At 41.2% G+C, this 19,214-nt stretch overlaps 1 protein-coding gene across 1 annotated transcript; it reads right to left on the bottom strand.

The window, feature by feature from the left end:
• Positions 1-5,902: 5,902 nt before the first annotated feature.
• On the bottom strand, positions 5,903-9,128 carry LOC307139373 (C-type mannose receptor 2-like; the record flags this gene model as incomplete). Its single annotated transcript, XM_079838309.1, has 4 exons — positions 5,903-6,267; positions 6,432-6,776; positions 8,688-8,999; positions 9,092-9,128. The coding sequence occupies 4 exons, from the start codon at positions 9,126-9,128 to the stop codon at positions 5,903-5,905; spliced, it is 1,059 nt and encodes a 352-aa protein (XP_079694435.1).
• Between the last annotated feature and the right edge of the window lie 10,086 nt (positions 9,129-19,214).

Raw genomic sequence — 19,214 nt, 5'->3', positions numbered from 1 at the left:
GACCCATGTTACCCGCTCTCTTCAGGAGGGCACAGGCTACCCCAGCCCAGCTTACATCCTCCCCATATAACAGTCTCTGAGCCGTCTGGAGTCTAAAAGCTCTGACTCTGGATCTAATGTCGACCAGCCCCTGTCCTCCTTCCTGTATTTGCAGATAAAGCACTGGTGCCTTCAACCAGTGCTGTCCTGACCAGAAGAAATCCACCAGACGCTGTTGAATTCTTCTCACTAGGTCTTCTGGGGGCTCAAGAATCATCATTTTGTGCCACAGAGATGATGCAACCAGGTTGTTACAGACCAGGATTCTCCCCCTATAGGACAGCTGGGGTAGCAACCATTTCCAGTGAGACAACCGAGCACACACTTTTTCCACAAGGCCCTCCCAATTTTTTTTCCTATATTCATCATTCCCTAAAAATACTCCTAAATATTTAAAACCTGCTTTCCCCCACTGCAAACCACCAGGTAGTGAAGGACTAATAAAATCTTGACCACACCACAAAGCGTCACTTTTTTGCCAATTAACTTTGGCTGAAGATGCTTTCCCATAACACTCCAAAGCCTTTTCTAAACACTGAACATCATTATGATTTTTAATTAAAACCGTCACATCATCTGCATATGCAGAGAGTTTGATAAGACACTTGACATCCAAAGTATTGACTTGTAAACCTGTTAGCTGTCTTCTCAATTGACATAGTAAAGGTTCGATGGCTATACTATAAAGTTGGCCTGAAATAGGACAACCTTGCCTAATTCCTCGGTTTACTTTTACAGGAATACTAAGGCCACCAGCTATTTTAATCATACATTGTGCTCCAGCATACAGCAATCTTATTTTGGAAATAAAATTTTCCCCAAAACCAAAAGTCTTTAAGGTATCAAAAAGAAAGTTATGATCAACTCTGTCAAAGGCCTTTTCCTGGTCTAATGACAAAAACCCCATGTTAGTATTATTATTAGAGGCAAAGTCAAAAGTATCTCTTACCAAATGTAAATTATCTATTATAGATCTATTTTTTATACAATAAGACTGATCTTTATGTATAATTGTATGCAATACACCATTTACCCTTTTGGCCAAACATTTGGAAAATATTTTGTAATCAGAGCATAAAATTGCCACAGGTCTCCAGTTTTTTAACAGAGTTAGATCACCTTTTTTTGGGAGGAGCGTTAAAACAGCCCTCTGACAACTCAAAGGTAGAATACCATCATTAATACATTTTTGGATTACCTCAAAATAATCATATCCAATAACATCCCAAAACGCCTTATAAATCTCGGCAGGTAAACCGTCCAGTCCAGGTGTACGTCCTGAGGAAAGTCCCACAACAGCATCAGTAACCTCTTTGAAAGTGAGATCAGTCTCTAAAAATTGCTTATGTTCCACTGTTAAAAACGGAAGATCTTGTAGCAGTTGATTTCTACATTGTTCATCTGAATTATCAGCAGCATATAAAGTAGAATAAAAATCCACAGCAAGTTTGCGCATCACCACTGGGTCTGAAGTGTTGTGTCCATTATTGTCCTTTAAAACATACATCAGTTTATCTTGTCCTGCTTTTCGCTCCAAGTTAAAGAAAAAAGAAGAAGGTCCATCCATATCTCTTATTGTTAGAAAGCGACTTCTTACAAGAGCTCCTTTAACCTTTTCATTTAAAAAGGAGCTCAGCTGATTTTTTCTTTCAGTCCACAGTTCTTGAAGATCATCATTATCATTCATGCTCTTTTCAATGTCCATAATCTCCTTTTCCAACCACTCTACTGTCTTTTTGAACATTAAAGAGGAGTGAGATGCATATTGTTGACAAAACCCTCTTATGTGCGCTTTACCAATTTCCCACCACTGCGTAATACTTTCATAAAAACATTTTTCACTTTTCCAGCTTTCCCAAAACAATTTAAAATTTTCACAAAAAAATTTATCTTCCAAAAGTTTAACATTAAAGTGCCAATAATAACTCATATGCTTTCTTTCGGTCAAAACACACTCAATTGTAATTAGTTTATGATCAGAAACAGCTGTAGGGATGATAGCTGTATTAACAATCTTATTTCTCATATTTTGTGATATATAAAAACGGTCCAAACGTGCCCCGGAAACACTGCCATTGCCAACTTTCATCCATGTATACTGCCGTGCTGTTAAATTATACTCTCTCCATACATCTGAAAAATTTAATTTTTTTATTATATTAGCTAAAACTCTAGCTGAGTGCGCATGAGGTTCTTCCCCATTCCTATCTCGTACAAAGTCTAGCGTGCAGTTCCAGTCTCCTCCTAATACAATCAAATCCCCATCCTGCTGTTGCTTTAAAATGTGCTCGAGTTTGGTAAAAAACTGTACTCTGTATGTTCCTATATTAGGGGCATAGATGTTCACAAACAAAAAAATTAAATTCATAATTTTAGCCCTTACAAGCAATAATCTTCCTGGTATCACTTCATTTATTGATAAAATATTTGTTTTGAGAGCAGGGGAAAAAAGCACAGCTACTCCAGCACTTAAATTAGTCCCATGACTAAGAATTCTCTCTCCTTCCCACCACAAGCCCCAATCAATCTCATTATCTTGGCTACTATGGGTCTCTTGCAGAAAGACAACACCTAGATCTTTCAGCCGTATAATTTCTGACAATAAACCATTTTTTCTCCCATCCCTCATTCCATTTACATTAATTGATCCCACCCGCAAGATTTCCATAAGCAAAGGGAAAAGGATGATGAAAAGACAGAAAGAAAAAGAAAAGATATAAGCCATTTTAATTATTTAGTTTTCCCCCTCACTTTCCCTGTCTTTTTGCCTTGTCTGAGAACAGTAATATGCTTCTTAAGACGAAACCTCTTCTGTTGTGAGAGTTCCTCATTGCTAGCCTCTTTCCTAGCCCATATCACAGAAGCAATAAACTTTTCAGTATCAGGGAAGTAGTTACTTACTTCAACACCAACTTTTCCCTTTGTTTTATCCAAAAATGCATTAATTTGTTCAACAGTATACATATCAGTTCCTCTTAAACTATCTGCCCACTTATCCTCATCTCCTATTCCATCATCAGTACACTGGGATAAAGTATCCATCTCATCATCCATATTATCCTCCAAGCCTTCCGCCTGTGCAACATCCTTGCCTTCACTCACATATTCAACAGCACTCTGGGCCTCACTCTTGTCAAAATCATATATTACATTTCCAGACTGATCAGAAACAGCACTGCATCCAGGTTGCTCCACACTCTCAGCATTTAAAATAATCTCACTCACCTCCTGCATCTTGCCTTCCTCCATGGCTCCTTCTTCCTGTCCCTCATTCCTCTGTTCTTCACTTTCGCTCTTTTGTTGGTCAGTAATCTCTGTATTATTTACATCACCACAAGATGTAGACGCGCGCTGGTCATCTTTATGTGGACACGCGAAGCGTTTATGACCCAAGTCACCACACTCAAAACACTTCAGGGTCTCGGTACTGGCGTAAACCATATACGAATTCTCTCCGTGATTAACACGGAAAGAAACTTCTAACGTACGCTCCGGTGAGTTTAAAAACATCAATACTTGGCGTCTAAAAGAAAGAACATGTTTAAGCGCATTGTTTTTACATCCAAGAGGGATCATTCTTACAGAGCTTGAAATATTTCCAAATCTCTGCAGTTCTTTCGTAATGGTCTCATTAGATATAAACGGCGGGACGTTTGAAATTATAATTTTCGTTGCTGGAGCGGATAACGGGGTTACCGTGACAAACTTTTCCTTCACCCATATTCCGCTCACAGTCAGCTGATTAACCATGGAGTCTGATTTTAAAAACACAACGACAGCTTTGTTCATCCGTGAGGCCGAAATTATGTTCTCAAAACCCACCTGCTCACCTACAACTATGAGCAGCTCTTCCACTGTCACTCCGGCCTCTGGTACACATTTGCACCCATTTCGGAGTGACAGAGTTGGCGTTCCTTGCACGGGAACAGACGCCACTTCGGCGTCTGAAAACCGCGCAAGCAAAACAAAACACTTTCTTTTCTGCCCTGCAACAAACTATCCAGCAAGGGGGAAAAGAAAAATAGGGGAAAAAAGTAAGAGATTTTTTGAAAACAAAGTTTTCCACAATCGCTCTCACAGACGCTCTCACCGACGCGCTCAACTCCCATACACTCCCAGCATTCACTCAGAGAGAGAGAGAGAGAGAGAGAGAGAGAGAGAGAGAAGGCCTATATTAGATCTTATTGAATCATATAAGCTCATATTATATTTTATTGTCACACTTTAAATTAATTTATTTAATGGACAAATTAAACACAAAAGTGTAAGGCTTTTATTTGTACACACAGCATTGAAACGATGGAGTGTGTTGTGGTTGCTTCATCTGACAGAGCTTCTTCCACAGGCTTCTGGCTGCTTTATTTTAAATAAGCACCAGATGGCGCTGTTCTCGACACTCTCGAAGCTTCAAATCTTTTCCCGGAACAGTCAGGGGAAAGCCTCAGTGCTTCATGAGGCTTCATTTCACCATCCCTAGTCTGTGGCAAGAAAGTGTTTTTGGTGAACATAATCTATTAATAACAATTTGTAAAATTTGGTCAGGGATTAGATTAGTGAATTATTCTACTTTATGATCCTGAAAACTATATCACCTGATCATCTTTGTTTCTGGCTTTCTTTGCAACAAATTATGCATTTTGTAAAAAAACACAAAATCAGATAAAAAGCCAAGAGTCAAACTGCCCAACTAAATGAAACGCTGATCCCCATAATGATATTTTCAAACATCAACATCTAAACCTCTGTTAATTCTCATAAAGAGCTTCTGCTGAGATATTGAGAGATGTATTGTCTTCTTTTATTTGCAGTTGATTTCAGGCTGTGTGGCTTTTAGTCAGTTGTAGTTATGTTTAATTTCTTGAGAGCGCAAGCATGATGCATGATAACTGGGTTATGTTGCATTTAATTAACATTGTTTATTTCAGTAAACTTATGGGTTTTTTTTTTACATGAGGTTAATTCAATGCCATTTAGTTAAATCAGTTTAACATTCTTAATTTTGTCTAAAATTATTAAATTTTCAAAACTAATATCAAACAGAAATCAAAACAATCAATCCATTTTAATTGATTATTTTATTTAGTGAAATACAATTGTTTTGACATTTACAAATATTGTCTAACAAGATCTCTTACTCTGTAAAGCCTCGTATAGGCGTTGGCCAGAAGATGGTCAGTTAGATCATTAAATACATTTAAATATTGCATTATCAGTAGTATGATACTATAACAAAAGGTTCAGCGCTGTTGTGGTAATCAGATATTCTTTTTTAAACACATTGTGCGCAAAACATTTTGAATTACTATCATATTTAGACACACAGATATCAAGAATCATATGAATCTCAACAACAGTGACATGTTTCATGCTGCAATGTATGCTGGGAGCTACGGATGAGTTTTATACTGTAGTAACTCCCAGAATGCATTGCAGCATGAAGCAAGATTTATCAGACAAAATCATCACAAAACAAGCATCTAATGTTGTGTTTATATTTGGCATTGTGTAACTACAGTATTGGCTCCAATAAAATTACAATGATCACTTATCCTGAAGGTAAAAAAAAGCATGTGCACACGATGTGTGTTGTAAATCACAGAAGGAAATAACAAGACATTAGTAGGATTCATTAACGGGACCCACAGCCCAAACAAGATGAGATAACAATATAGGAGTATAATTCATCTAATGAAATTAAGCAACAACGTACATAACCGATCACAAAGAAAAGAGCAACAGCTTCTGATGAGCGGAAGCGTTTTAACAGGACCACCCGCTGAACACCCAATTACTGTTGGTAATAGCATACAAAAATATGATCAAAACACAATGAAAAGAAGAAAGAACAACACAAACATATCATTCACTCATAATTTGTGCAGATGAAGTTGAGTGTGTGAGTCTCAGGAAGGCTGATCCAGCGCTGATCTCCTCCAGACTGAACTGCTCCAGATCTCACTGTATTCTCACAGTCCTCGTCTCCTGTGCCGTTCCCTGGAGCCCAGTTCTCATAGCACACAGTGTCTCCACTCACCCAGAACCAGAGTCCCACAGTGCAGGAGTGACGTAAACCCAACCACACCTGCGCAGTAGACGCCCCTTTAACCACATTCATCACACGACGCTGCATCTCGTCTGAATGAACCGAGACCAGATCCACATGATTCTGTCTGCAGTATCTCAGAGCTTCAGACCACGTCCGCTTCTCTTTGATCAGAATCAGTTTATCTGGACACAAAACAAACCACAAGCAAAAACTAGAGAGAGACTGATCAAAAACAACATGCAGAACAAACACTGTGGAGGAATCTGTCATGTCAGACATGTAGCGTGAACTTTAAGATATCTGGAGCTGATGATGGACTGTGTGTGTTTTGTGAGGATCTGCTCACCTTCATGACACACAAAAGGAAATTGGCTGTTGCAAAAGTAGTCATTCCATTGTCCCAGATGCTTCGGTTGGATCTCTGCACAGTTTTGAACACCTCCAACATTATTAGGTTGATTAGACATCCAGTCTCTGAATGAGGAGTTACTCTGATCTGACCACTGCCATGAGTCTCTGAACAGGCCGATCCAGACATCATTAGATATGAGACTATCATTGATGAACTTCTGAATCTGTTGATTCTCATTCTGGTTCCTCACACTGACCAGATCAATGTGATTCTGTCTGCAGTAACTCTGAGCTTCTCTCCAGTTCTTCTCCTGATTGATAAAGACGAGTTCTGTGCTCACTTTAAGAAAAACACATGGAAACAGATTCAGAGTCAGTTTGTTCATTATTCTTACACTGATTTATGGTTTGGATGTGATTAAGAGCAGCGGTGGAGCATCAGAAACACGTGTCATTCAGAGACTGATTCTACAGCTGATGATATATTGAATATTCAGAATATATTCATATGATTTTGCTGATATAACATTGTCACATTTGTGAATTTTCGTGATAATTTCATTGCATCTTTATATTTCTCCATTATGTTTTGTTCTGTGTTTCTGTGTAATACTGGATTCAGACACAAAGATCTGAATGAGAGAAACATCAAACAGATGAAGATGCTATATACAAATGAATATTGTTGCATTAACACTTATGTAGGGTTTGTCTTGCTTCTAGTCTCATTGTTTTTGTTTTTACGTTGTAATGGACAGTGTGTGTGTGTGTGTGTGTGTGTGTGTGTGTGTGTGTGTGTGTGTGTGTGTGTGTGTGTGTGTGTGTGTGTGTGTGTGTGTGTGTGTGTGTGTGTGTGTGTGTGTGTGTGTGTGTGTGTGTGTGTGTGTGTGTGTGTGTGTGTGTGTGTGTGTGTGTGTGTGTGTGTGTGTGTGTGTGTGTGTGTGTGTGTGTGTGTGTGTGTGTGTGTGTGTGTGTGGGCATGTTTTTGTGAAATATCAGGACACAAATGTGTATAATGACACAGGTATTACAAAAAGAGGGTGAAATATGAGGACGTTACCCATGTCCTCACTTTTCAAAATGCTTATAAATCATACAGAACAAATTTTTTTCACAGAAAGTAAACTGCACAGTCTCCTGTGAGGGCTAGGTTTAGGGACAGGGGCAGTGTAAGGGGATAGAAAATACGGTTTGTACGGTATAAAAACCATTACGCCAATGGAATGTCCTCACATTTCACAAAAACAAACATGTGTGTGTGTGTGTGTGTGTGTGTGTGTGTGTGTGTGTGTGTGTGTGTGTGTGTGTGTGTGTGTGTGTGTGTGTGTGTGTGTGTGTGTGTGTGTGTGTGTGTGTGTGTGTGTGTGTGTGTGTGTGTGTGTGTGTGTGTGTGTGTGTGTGTGTGTGTGTGTGTGTGTGTGTGTGTGTGTGTGTGTGTGTGTGTGTGTGTGTGTGTGTGTGTGTGTGTGTGTGTGTGTGTGTGTGTGTGTGTGTGTGTGTGTGTGTGTGTGTGTGTGTGTGTGTGTGTGTGTGTGTGTGTGTGTGTGTGTGTGTGTGTGTGTGTGTGTGTGTGTGTGTGTGTGTGTGTGTGTGTGTGTGTGTGTGTGTGTGTGTGTGTCTGAGTTCACTTAAGGGTTATATCACACAGCTCAAGGCATTCAGATGGTTTATCACATCTACTTAATTATTATTCTTTTATTTATTTATTTATTTATTTATTTCATACTTTTTTTGTATTACAATCTCCAAAACAAAATTACTATCATATTTTTGTAATACGGGTGAACAATAAAATCACACTGACAAGACGAGAACTGAAGAGTTTTGTTCATAAATATCAAGATGGTGCAAGTTGAGTATTATATGTTGAGATTTTTATGCATTAATTAATTCATTACAATTCATGTTGGTCAAAACAATGGTTTGATATTTTTGAATTTATAATTTACAGTTTAGATTTTGCTGAAATATAATTCTAGTCTAGGCTCTCTAATATCAGATTCCCACACTTATCAACAACACAAGATCAACATGAGTTTAATATCAGTTTATTTTCTACAGAAGTTGAAAGTGTCACAAATATCCACAGTCTCCACTATATTTATAACCACATTAAAAAGTGCCATTTAGTATTGCATTAAAACTTATATTTTTAATAAATTAATGTTATTGTCATTGTATGAAGCTGCACTTACTGTTGTTAGATGAACTGCAGATGAAAGTCAGGCTGTTACAGGCTGCCAATCATAACATTTTCCATTTCTCATTAAAGCACACCTCTCATTTCCGCCATCAGGTTGTCCAGATCCCCAGTTCAGATAGAGCGCAGGATCACCTGAAGACCAGTGCCATTTATCAACACTCGTCTTCTTCAGCCCAATCCAGACATACTGAACACCTTCATCATTCACACTCTTCTTCAGCTCGTTCATGTCCTTCATGTTGTCAACGGTGGCCAGATCTGTGTAATTCTCTCTGCAGTATCTCTGAGCTTCAGTCCAGGTCTTGTTCACGTTTATAAAGTGATACTGACGCTGAACACATTCAGATACGGAGCAGAGAGCTGTGAAAGAGAGGGTTTGATTTAATGCTTTTCATAACAGGGTCAAACCTGATGAAACTATAAACCATAAATAAAACAACAAACACACTCACCAATGAGAAGAAGAATGAAATATAGAGTTTGGTCCATTTCTGAGGAAGAAACACATTGAAAAACTCAGACATCAAACATTCACAGATTAATTTTGGAGTAAAATATGACATTTTCAGTTTCTGAACAGCAGCATGAATGAAACACACAATCATTCAGACAATATTAACATCTCAAAGTCTAATTGTGTCTGAAGAATGAACATGTGAGTTGTTCTTACTTTAGAGGTTGTGTGTTTCTGTCCTGAGTCTGATGTTTCTGTCTGCAGCTTTAAACTACATGATTATTATATCTGCTCTCATCCCTCATTCAGGGCATCATTTGTTTATTTCTCTAAAACTAATTTTCATATTTTACTTCCTCCTTATTTGTATTTTCTTCTACCTCTATTTTTTCTTTATTTACATATTGACGTGTGTATCAGTATCAGTTAATCTACAGTTTGTGTAGAATAAAGGCTTAGCAACAATACGGACTAATCAGGAAAATATATACATGTAATCATAATTCATATTTTAATATTCACAGCTAAACAGCTTCTTTAATGTTACTGCTGGACTTTATAGCTCAAGTTACATCCGTATTCAGTTTGACATCTATGCAGAGATGGGCAGAGAATCCAAATACTGTAAAGTAAAAGTAATAATCTCAATAGTTACTTGAGTAAGAGTAAAATATATCCAATGAAAAAAAACTACTCAAGTATCTTACTTCAGATAATACATATATGTAAAGGTACACTGAAGTCATGGCTCGATACGAGTTTGATGTACATGTCATTTACATGAAACCGGTGGAGATGACAGCCCAGAATAAGCGCTCATTCCAGCCTCCTACGTTTCTGCCGCTGCCTCATAAAGCTAGTGTTATAATGTAAAAATCGTCATCAGAGGGTGTACGTGGAGACTCTATGTGGACATCGGTGTGCCTCCCATTTTTTGTGCCCGCGCCACTAGGCTACAAAAGCACCAAATGAGCAGGCGCTGGTAAAATAACATGGACGTTGAATTTGAAGAGAGGCTGCGTAAAGAAGTCTGTTGCTATCCGCACCCCTACAATCCGTTGTTAAAACAATATAAAGACAGCCAGACAGATGTGCAATAATTTGTGGAGTGAATTTGGAAGAGTGGAAGTCTACACGCCGATCTACTGTGCATGTGTGGAACACGTCGTCCACCGAGTTGATCCCAGAATACACTTTCAGTGCTATAAATACTGTGCTGTCCGCAGCTGAATGAGTATAACTGAGCCTTGAGACACGGCGGCTTCACATAGTCCTGTTGTAAATAAGACAACATCTGTACCCCTCCCTGTTGCTGTTGTTATTGTTTTTGGCCTATGCCTACCAACGCAACACCATTGTCATAGAAGCCAATGCAGATATTTGGGAAAACGAAAGACCACAATAGGACACACAAATCGTGTGGACAGTCAGTAATTTAGATCAGATTCCAATCGGATAGGCCTACACAAATAATCAGATTTCGACTGACTAGCGATGTTTCCATCCAAAGTTACTTATCCGGGGTCAGGTCGCGGGGGCAACAGTCTAAGCAAAGACGCCCAGACTTCCCTCTCACTAGACACTTCCTCCAGCTCTTCTGAGGGAATACAGAGGTAATTGAAGAGACGAATTTGCATATTTGTATTAATATTAGAATAAAGATTTAATGAATGACAAAATAAATCACATTTCACTTGATTGATCGCACGGAGCTTAGTGCTTACAGTATTTTGTTTCTGAGACACTAGTAGCACAGCGGAATTTTAAAGCAACCTTGCAAACGGTCCTTCCACGCGTTGCACTCAAACATCACAAACACAGCTCGTACGGGGGCTTGAGAAGGCATCAACATGTAGAAGTTGACTATATTAAAAGACAATAGACAATAAAAGGTCCAACATACGCGGAATACTTTTAGCTATTTTGCTACGTTTCAGTCAGATTTTTGGAGTGGTAATGCAAATTATTCCGGTCCACCCACACCATTGGAGGCCCACCCATCATCAACTTTCTGCCTACGCCACTGATTCCCAGGCCAGCTGGGAGATATAATAATACATGGGCAAACCCTGGGGTCTCGTTCCGGTGGGACGTGCCTGGAACACCTCCCTGTGAAGGCGTCCACCTCAGCTGGCTCGTCTCGATGTGGAGGAGCAACGGCTCTACTCTGTGCTCCTCTCGAGTGACCGAGCTTCTCACCCTATCTCTAAGGGAGCACCCAGCCACCCTGCGGAGAAAGCTCATTTTGGTATTTGGTATTCGCCTGTATCCGGGATCTTGTGCTTTCAGTCATGACCCACAGCTCATGACCATAGGTCATGAGAGTAGGAACGTAGATCGACCAGTAAATCTAGAGTTTCGCCTTACAGCTCAGCTCCTTCTTCACAACAACAGACCGGTACATTGACCGCATTACTGCAGAAGCTGCACCGATCTGTCTGTCAATCTCCTGTTCCATCCTTCCCTCAATCGTGAACAAGACCCCAAGATACTGGAACTCCTCCACTTGAGGCAGGAACTCTCCACCAACCTGAAACGGGCAAGCCACCCTCTTCCGACTGAGAACCATGACCTCGGACTTGGAGGTGCTGATTGTCATCCCAGCCGCTTCACACTCGGCTGCAAACCGTCCCAGTGCACGCTGAAGGTCCTGGTCTGAGGAGGCCAACAAATTTAACTTTTGCATAAAATTGGAATATCATATATAAAACATTTGCGAATAGTAAATAAAGCACAGTTTCCATCCAGTGAGACGAAGATAACAAAATCGTCACTTCCTGGTAATCTGACGCTAAATATTACTAAGAAAAGTAGAAGCCACTGTATCTCAGAGCGCACAAATTAATTGCAATAAATGTGTTATTTATCTTGCTATCAGAGGGAGATGCTGCTGTTTGGGAACGCAGGCGTGTAAGACAGTAAGAACAACCCACTAATGATCTGATGATGAGGGTTGAGTTCATTAGTGAAGACGGTGATCCTGGTCACTGAGAGCCTTTAAAAACCCTCCGCTTGAGGATCCAGAGATGAAGGAGTGAGGCTGACTATTGAGAGATTTTTTGTGTTGTTGAGGGATTAAAAAAATACCAAGACAAACAGAAAGGAATTTTTTTTTTGTCACCACCCCTGGTGTTTGAGGAGGAAGAGACAAGACCACGGCAGACTTTCACAACAAAGACGACATGAAGACTCTGACCACACTGCATTAAACTGCTCATATTGTGCTTTCATTCCCCTCAGTTCGACTCTCATTATCCTTGTCTTATCTTGTCCTCGTCTTATTTCCTCTGTATATTTAACTGTGATTGGCTGAAATGCAGACAATTAAAACATTTTTACATTTTTTAGAATTCATCTCTTTATGGAATATTTTTTTTGCTTAATTTCACACTCCTGCTGTTTACTGTTTCTTTGTTTATAAAACATGAATATATGTTTGCATGTAAACATCCTCATCATTCATTTGTTTATGTCTGCACGACATGTAGAAGTTCAGGGTGGACAATATTTACATCTCTGACGTGAAACAGAAGGAGAAACAGCGAGGGTTATTGTTCTAGTCATATTTCATATTTAAAATAAGCAGTGGTGGAAAGCCTCTCTTCCAACACCTCATCCACAGCACAGATGCAGCCTTTTCCCATACAATTTTAAATTAGATTAGATTAGATTAGATTAGATTCAACTTTATTGTCATTACACAAGTACAAGTACAAGGCAACGAAATGCAGTTTAGGTCTAACCAGAAGTGCAATAGCAGCAAGTGCAGGATATACAACGTTTGCATAAGTGCAGGACATTGATATGTACTGAATATATATAAATATATCTATAAATAGAGAGATGGTTATTACTATAAACAGAATTTACAGGTGAATATGTACAGTGAATAAATATACAGATGGTTATTACTATAAACAGAATTTACAGGTGGATATGTACTATGAATATAATATAATATACAGATGGCTATTACTATAAACAGAATTTTAAAGATAGAGGTATACAATGATATGTTGGGATAAAATTAGGAATATGGCAGTGGATTAAGGTAGTGCAATAAATTATGGACAGAAGCTATCCGAAAAAAAGTGTAAAAGTGCAGTGGAAAGTGATTGCTAATACAGTTAGAAGTACGGTGCAAAATGCAAATGTAAACAGTTGGTACTGTAAATAACAATCGACAGTGCAAATGAGCATAATACAGTTAAGGTATGGTAGTGCAAAATGAATAAGTAAACAGTTGTGACTGTAATAAAGAGTCGGTAGTGCAAATAACAAAGTGAAGGCGGATGTGAGGTAGGAGAGTTATCAGTATATGAGGGGAGTGGATCAACGGGGGTTTGAGTTCAGAAAAGAGACAGCTCTGGGGAAAAAACTGTTCTTTAGTCTGCTGGTCCTGGTCCGGTGGATCCTGAAACGCCTGCCGGAGTGCAGGAGAGAAAACAGACTGTGGGCTGGGTGAGAGGAGTCCTTGAGGATGCTGCAAGCTCGATGCAGGCAGCGTTTCCTCTGGATGTGCTCGATGGCAGGTAGTGGAGTCCCTGTGATGCGCTGGGCAGTTTTCACCACTTGCTGCAGTGCCTTGCGCTCCGCAACAGAGCAGCTCCCATACCATACTGCCACACAGTTGGTCAGGATGCTTTCTATTGCGCAGCGTGAGCCTTCTTGACCAGGCTGGAGGTGTTGGTCGTCCACGACATGTCCGCCGAGATGTGGATCCCCAGGAACTTGAAACTGGAGGCACGTTCAACAGCCATTCCATTGATGTGGATGGTGTCGTGTGTGCCTCTTGACTCCTTCCTGAAGTCCACGATGAGCTCCTTCGTTTTGGTGGTGTTGAGGAGCAGGTTATTTTCGGTTTCTGGATCTCCTCCCTATAGGCAGTCTCATCGTTGTTGCTGATGAGACCAATCACCGTTGTGTCGTCCGCAAACTTGACAATAGAATTAGATCCATACACAGGCTTGCAGTCGGCGGTGAAGAGGGAGTAGAGAAACGGGCTTAGCACACAGCCCTGTGGTACACCAGTGTTGAGTGTGATGGATGTGGAGCAGGTGAATCCTGAACGAACATTCTGGGGTCTGTCAGTTAGGAAGTCCAAAATCCAGTTGCACATTGAGGTATTGATGCCCAGGTCTCCAAGTTTGGCTATTAACTTGGTTGGGATGACAGTGTTGAATGCTGAGCTGAAGTCAACAAACAGCATACGTGCGTAAGTGTTTTTATGGTCCAGGTGAGTGAGCACAGAGTGCAGTGCCATGGAAACGGCATCCTCTGTGCTCCTATTGCTGCGGTAGGCAAACTGGTGTGAGTCCAATGTGGATGGTAGAGAGTCTTTTAGGTGTTCCAGGACCAGCCGCTCAAAGCACTTCATAACGATGGGTGTGAGTGCTACAGGGTGGTAGTCATTAGGGCACCTCGGGCTAGAGTGTTTTGGCACTGGCACAATGGAAGTGCGTTTAAAGCATGAAGGTACAGCTGCTTGGGCAAGAGACAGGTTGAAAATGTCTGTAAAAACCTCAGCGAGCTGCTCCGCACATGCCCTGAGAACACGACCAGGGATGTTGTCTGGTCCAGCAGCCTTGTGCGCGCTGAAACGGCTCAGTGCAGACATCTTTGGTGGAGAGTGTGATTGGTGGGTCAGCTGAGGGTTTGAGCTTGGTGGCAGTTTCTCTGTTGTCTCTTTCAAAGCAAGCATAAAAGTGATTTAGCTCATTCAGGAAGTTGACATCAGTGGCTGCGGGGGTGGAGTGGGGGGGTTTGTAGTCACTGATGGCCTGAATGCCCTGCCACATGCGTCGAGGGTCAGAGTTGGAAAAGTGACCCTCTATCTTTAGCTTGTAGCAGTGCTTGGCCTTTTTGATCCCCCTCTTCAGGTTTGCTCTGGATGTACTGTAGGCTTGTGCATCTCCTGATCTGAAGGCAGTATTGCGTGACTTCAGCAGGAGTCGCACTTCCCTGTTCATCCATGGCTTCTGATTTGGGTATGTGGTGATCTGTTTCTGGGTTGTAACACTGTCAATGGTGGTATTGATATGATCCAATACAGAGGAGGTGTAGAAGTCAATGTCCGTTTGAGCCCCACTGGTGGCTTGAGAAGCAAACACACTCCAGTCTGTGTGTAGAAACCTTTCCTGGAGTGTGGAATCAACCCCCGCAGGCCACACCTTGATGGTCTTCACTGATGGCTTCACACGGTTGATGAGGGGTGCATATTTGGGGATGAGGAACAAAGAAAGGTGATCTGACTGTCCCAGGTGGGGGAGGGGTGTCGCAACGTAAGCGCCAGCCATGTTTGTGTAAACATGGTCTAAGGTTTTGTTTCCTCTGGTGTGGCAGGAAACATGCTGGTGAAACTTGGGTAGCACTGACTTTAAGTTTGAATGATTAAAGTCACCTGCAACAATAAAAGCAGCTTCCGGGTGATCAGTCTGTTGTTTACTGATGGCTGCATGAAGTTCTTTCATAGCAAGCTTGGCATCAGCATCCGGGGGAATATAGGCTGCAGTTATAATGGTGGAAGTGAACTCCCGCGGTAGATAAAACGGTCTACATTTAACCATGAGAAACTCGAGGTTAGCTGAACAATGACTCCCAACAATAGCAGAGTTTGTGCACCAGGCTTTGTTAATGTAAATGCACAATCCACCACCTCTGGTCTTACCGGAGCCATCTAATGTTCTATCCGCCCGGAACGTGTGACGTCCCGCTAGCTCAATAGCGGTGTCCGGTATACCACTGTTTAACCAGGTTTCCGTGAAGATTAGGACGATACAGTTCAAAAGTTTCTTGCTGTGTGTGATGCTGAGTCGAATCCCCTCCATTTTGTTCACTAGCGACCGTACATTGGCAAGGAAAATACTGGGTAAAGAGAGCCGATGTGGGGTTAGCCTTAGCTTTAGCCTTAGCTTAGCTCTCAGTCCTCCGCGTTCCCCCCGCCTTTGTTTACGATCTCGGCGCCGCCTGCGAGCACTTCCGCCCGGCCGGGTAGAGTGCATAGCCTCGGGTATCCTGGTAAGGGATTGTCCCTGTAAGGGAGTTTTGGTTAAAACCCAGCAGGCACTGGACGTGAAGTCCAACGTCGGACAGACGTCAAATTTTGGTTGAAAATCAAAATTGGGTTGATGTCTAAACCCAACATTTGCGAATAGTGAATAAAGCACTGTTTCCATCCAATGAGTCAAAAAGAACAAAATAGTCACTTCCTGGTAATCTGGCACTAAATATCCCTAAGAAAAGCAGAAGCCATCCCATCTCAATGTCACTTGATTTGTTTGATGCACATTCAGGAATTTATTTTAGAATTTGTGAGCATCTTGGTCTTTCCTTCCAGCAGTTTTTGATGTGATATCCCAAAATCTGCACAAAAATGGGTGGATGAAATCATAGCTAGCATGAATATAGCCATCAGTTGCTGTGTGAACCGAACAACCCACTAATGATCTGATGATGAGGGTTGAGTTCATTAGTGAAGACGGTGATACTGGTCACTGAGAGCCTTCAGAAACCCTCCGTTTGAGGCTCCAGAGATGAAGGAGTGAGGCTGACTATTGAGAGGAGAGTTTGTGTTGTTGAGGGATTAAAAATAGACCAAGATGAACAGAAAATAAAAATATTTTTGTCACCACCCCTGGTGTTTGAGGAGGAGGAGGAAACAAGACCATGGCAGACATTCACAACAGAGACGAGATGAAGACTCTGACCACACTGCATTAAACTGCTCATAGTGTGCTTTCATTCCCCTTAAGTCCATTTATAATTTTAGTGAAGGTTGTTGGACTCTCATTATCCTTGTCTTATCTTGTACTCGTCTCATTTGCTTATTTTCTTGGCTGGAATGCAGACAATAAAACATTGTTACATTTTTTTAGAATTCGTTTTTTTAGAATAAATTTTTTTTTTTTGTTTGTTTGTTTGTTTTGCTTAATTTCATACTCCTGCTGTTAACTGTCATGAACATGTTTCATGTGAACACATCCTCATCACTCATTTGTTTATGTCTGCACGACATGTAGATGTTCAGGGTGGACAATATTTCCATCTCTGACGTGAAACAGGAGTAACAGTGAGGGTTATTGTTCTAGTCATATTTCATATTTAAAATAAGCAGTGGTGGAAAGCCTCTCTTCCAACACCTCATCCACAGCACAGATGCAGCCTTTTCCCATTCAATTTTAAATTGTCTTTGCTCTTAACTCTTATTATCCACTTGTCTCTTTTGGCTTCTGTGAATGGGAGTTTGTAAAACACATTTCCAGTAGCAAAGAAGCTAAAGCTAAATGACATCATATGGTGATGTTACCTGTTGATGATTTTATAATCACAATGAAATCAACTGATGTCATTTGATTGTAAAAACATAACCTTCAATTTCTGCAGAGGAAGTTGAGTGTGTGAGTCTCAGGACGGCTGATCCAGCGCTGATCTCCTCCAGACTGAACTGCTCCAGATCTCACTGTACACTCAGTCCTCCTCTCCTGTCCCGTTCCCTCTCCGCTCACCCAGAACCAGATGCCCAAAATGCGGGAGTGACCTAAACCCAAACACACCTCCGCAGAAGACGCCCGTTTAACCACATTCATCAGCTCACGCTGCATCTCGTCTGAATGCATCTCGTCTGCATCTCGACCAGATCTATGAGGGGCCGTATAGGCCATAGTTATTGAAAAGGCTCTCATTGAACAACGTTTGTGAAATTCATTCACACGGACACGCATAACAGAAAAAAAGCATCTGACACAAACCCTGCCCCACAGCCGATCCTGAGCATTCCATTGGTCGGGAATGTTGTTCTCTGACTAAATCAGGGGTTCTCAACCCTGGTCCTCGAGGGCCACTGTCCTGCAGAGTTTAGGTCCAACCTTGATAAAACTCACCTGCCTGTAGCTTTCCAGTAATCCTGAAAGGCTTAATTAGCTGCTTCAGGAGTGTTTGATAAGTGTTGGACCTAAACGCTGCAGGACAGTGGCCCTCGAGGACCAGGGTTGAGAATGCCTGGACTAAATGCTTTCGAGTGTCCAGAAACTGAAAAGGAAAATCACAAAACTATCTTTAAGATTTCGATATTTCAAAATGTCCCTATGGAGATTTTTGGTTCTGCTAGTTTTTGCTTTGTTTTCCTTCACAAGGAACAATGAGGACGATATTACAGCTTTGTTTTACTGCAGTATTTAGAGGACATTTAAAGAGTTGTTGATGGCATGAACATGGAAAGCCTGCCCAGAGTAGGCCTACTTGAGGACCACACAAGAACAGGGACGGATTGGTAATCTGTGCGTTCTGGAAAAGTCCAGAATGGCCGTCCAACTGAGGGCCGTCGCCCGGCCGTCGGCAAAAAAAAAAAAAAAAAAGTCTATGGCTAGCAGAAAACGTAAGGAGAAAAGTGGATGGGAAAAAGTTTCCAAGTCTCTCGAGACTACTGGCTTTTTGGTTGCAGTGCAACTGCCAGCACACTACATCGCTTAGCCACACTGAGTAGAGGACCAGCAAGTGGAAGCTGAGCCTGAGCTTCCACAGCCTGGTCATGATGAGGAGGGACAGACAGAGTTAACTTCACACCAGCAAGAGGTCCTGGTAAGTGCCAGTAGTAGCAGGACACATTATAATAGGCTGCCTTATCCCTATCTTAGTGAATTGCATAGTCAGCTAGCTAAATTAATGTGTGTGTGTGTGTGTGTGTGTGTGTGTGTGTGTGTGTGTGTGTGTGTGTGTGTGTGTGTGTGTGTGTGTGTGTGTGTGTGTGTGTGTGTGTGTGTGTGTGTGTGTGTGTGTGTGTGTGTGTGTGAGGTGCGGGCGCGATGCCGCGATCGAACAGTGGAAACATAAAAACAATACATACTCCGTCATTTTGTTCATACAGGACATCATTCAAACTGCAAAGTGTTTGCTTATATTTGTGTACACTCACAATAAAACAAAACATTGTGCTTTTGTCAAAATGAACTCTTGTCAAGCTGTAACCTACTGTCATCTAACCAAAATCTCTCACTCACTCACCTAAGGTATTGAATTAAACGGGAAATCATCAGGCATGCATTGCTACCACTCTAAACGTGCTAACATACAAGGAAGGGGGATAGATAATTGACTACATTTTTGTTTAACCAAAAAATCCTAGC

This window comes from Gobio gobio (assembly GCF_949357685.1).
Source record: "Gobio gobio genome assembly, chromosome: 2".
In the NCBI taxonomy this organism is placed as follows: Eukaryota; Metazoa; Chordata; class Actinopteri; order Cypriniformes; family Gobionidae; genus Gobio; species Gobio gobio.
This window is presented reverse-complemented; position numbering and strand designations above follow the sequence as displayed.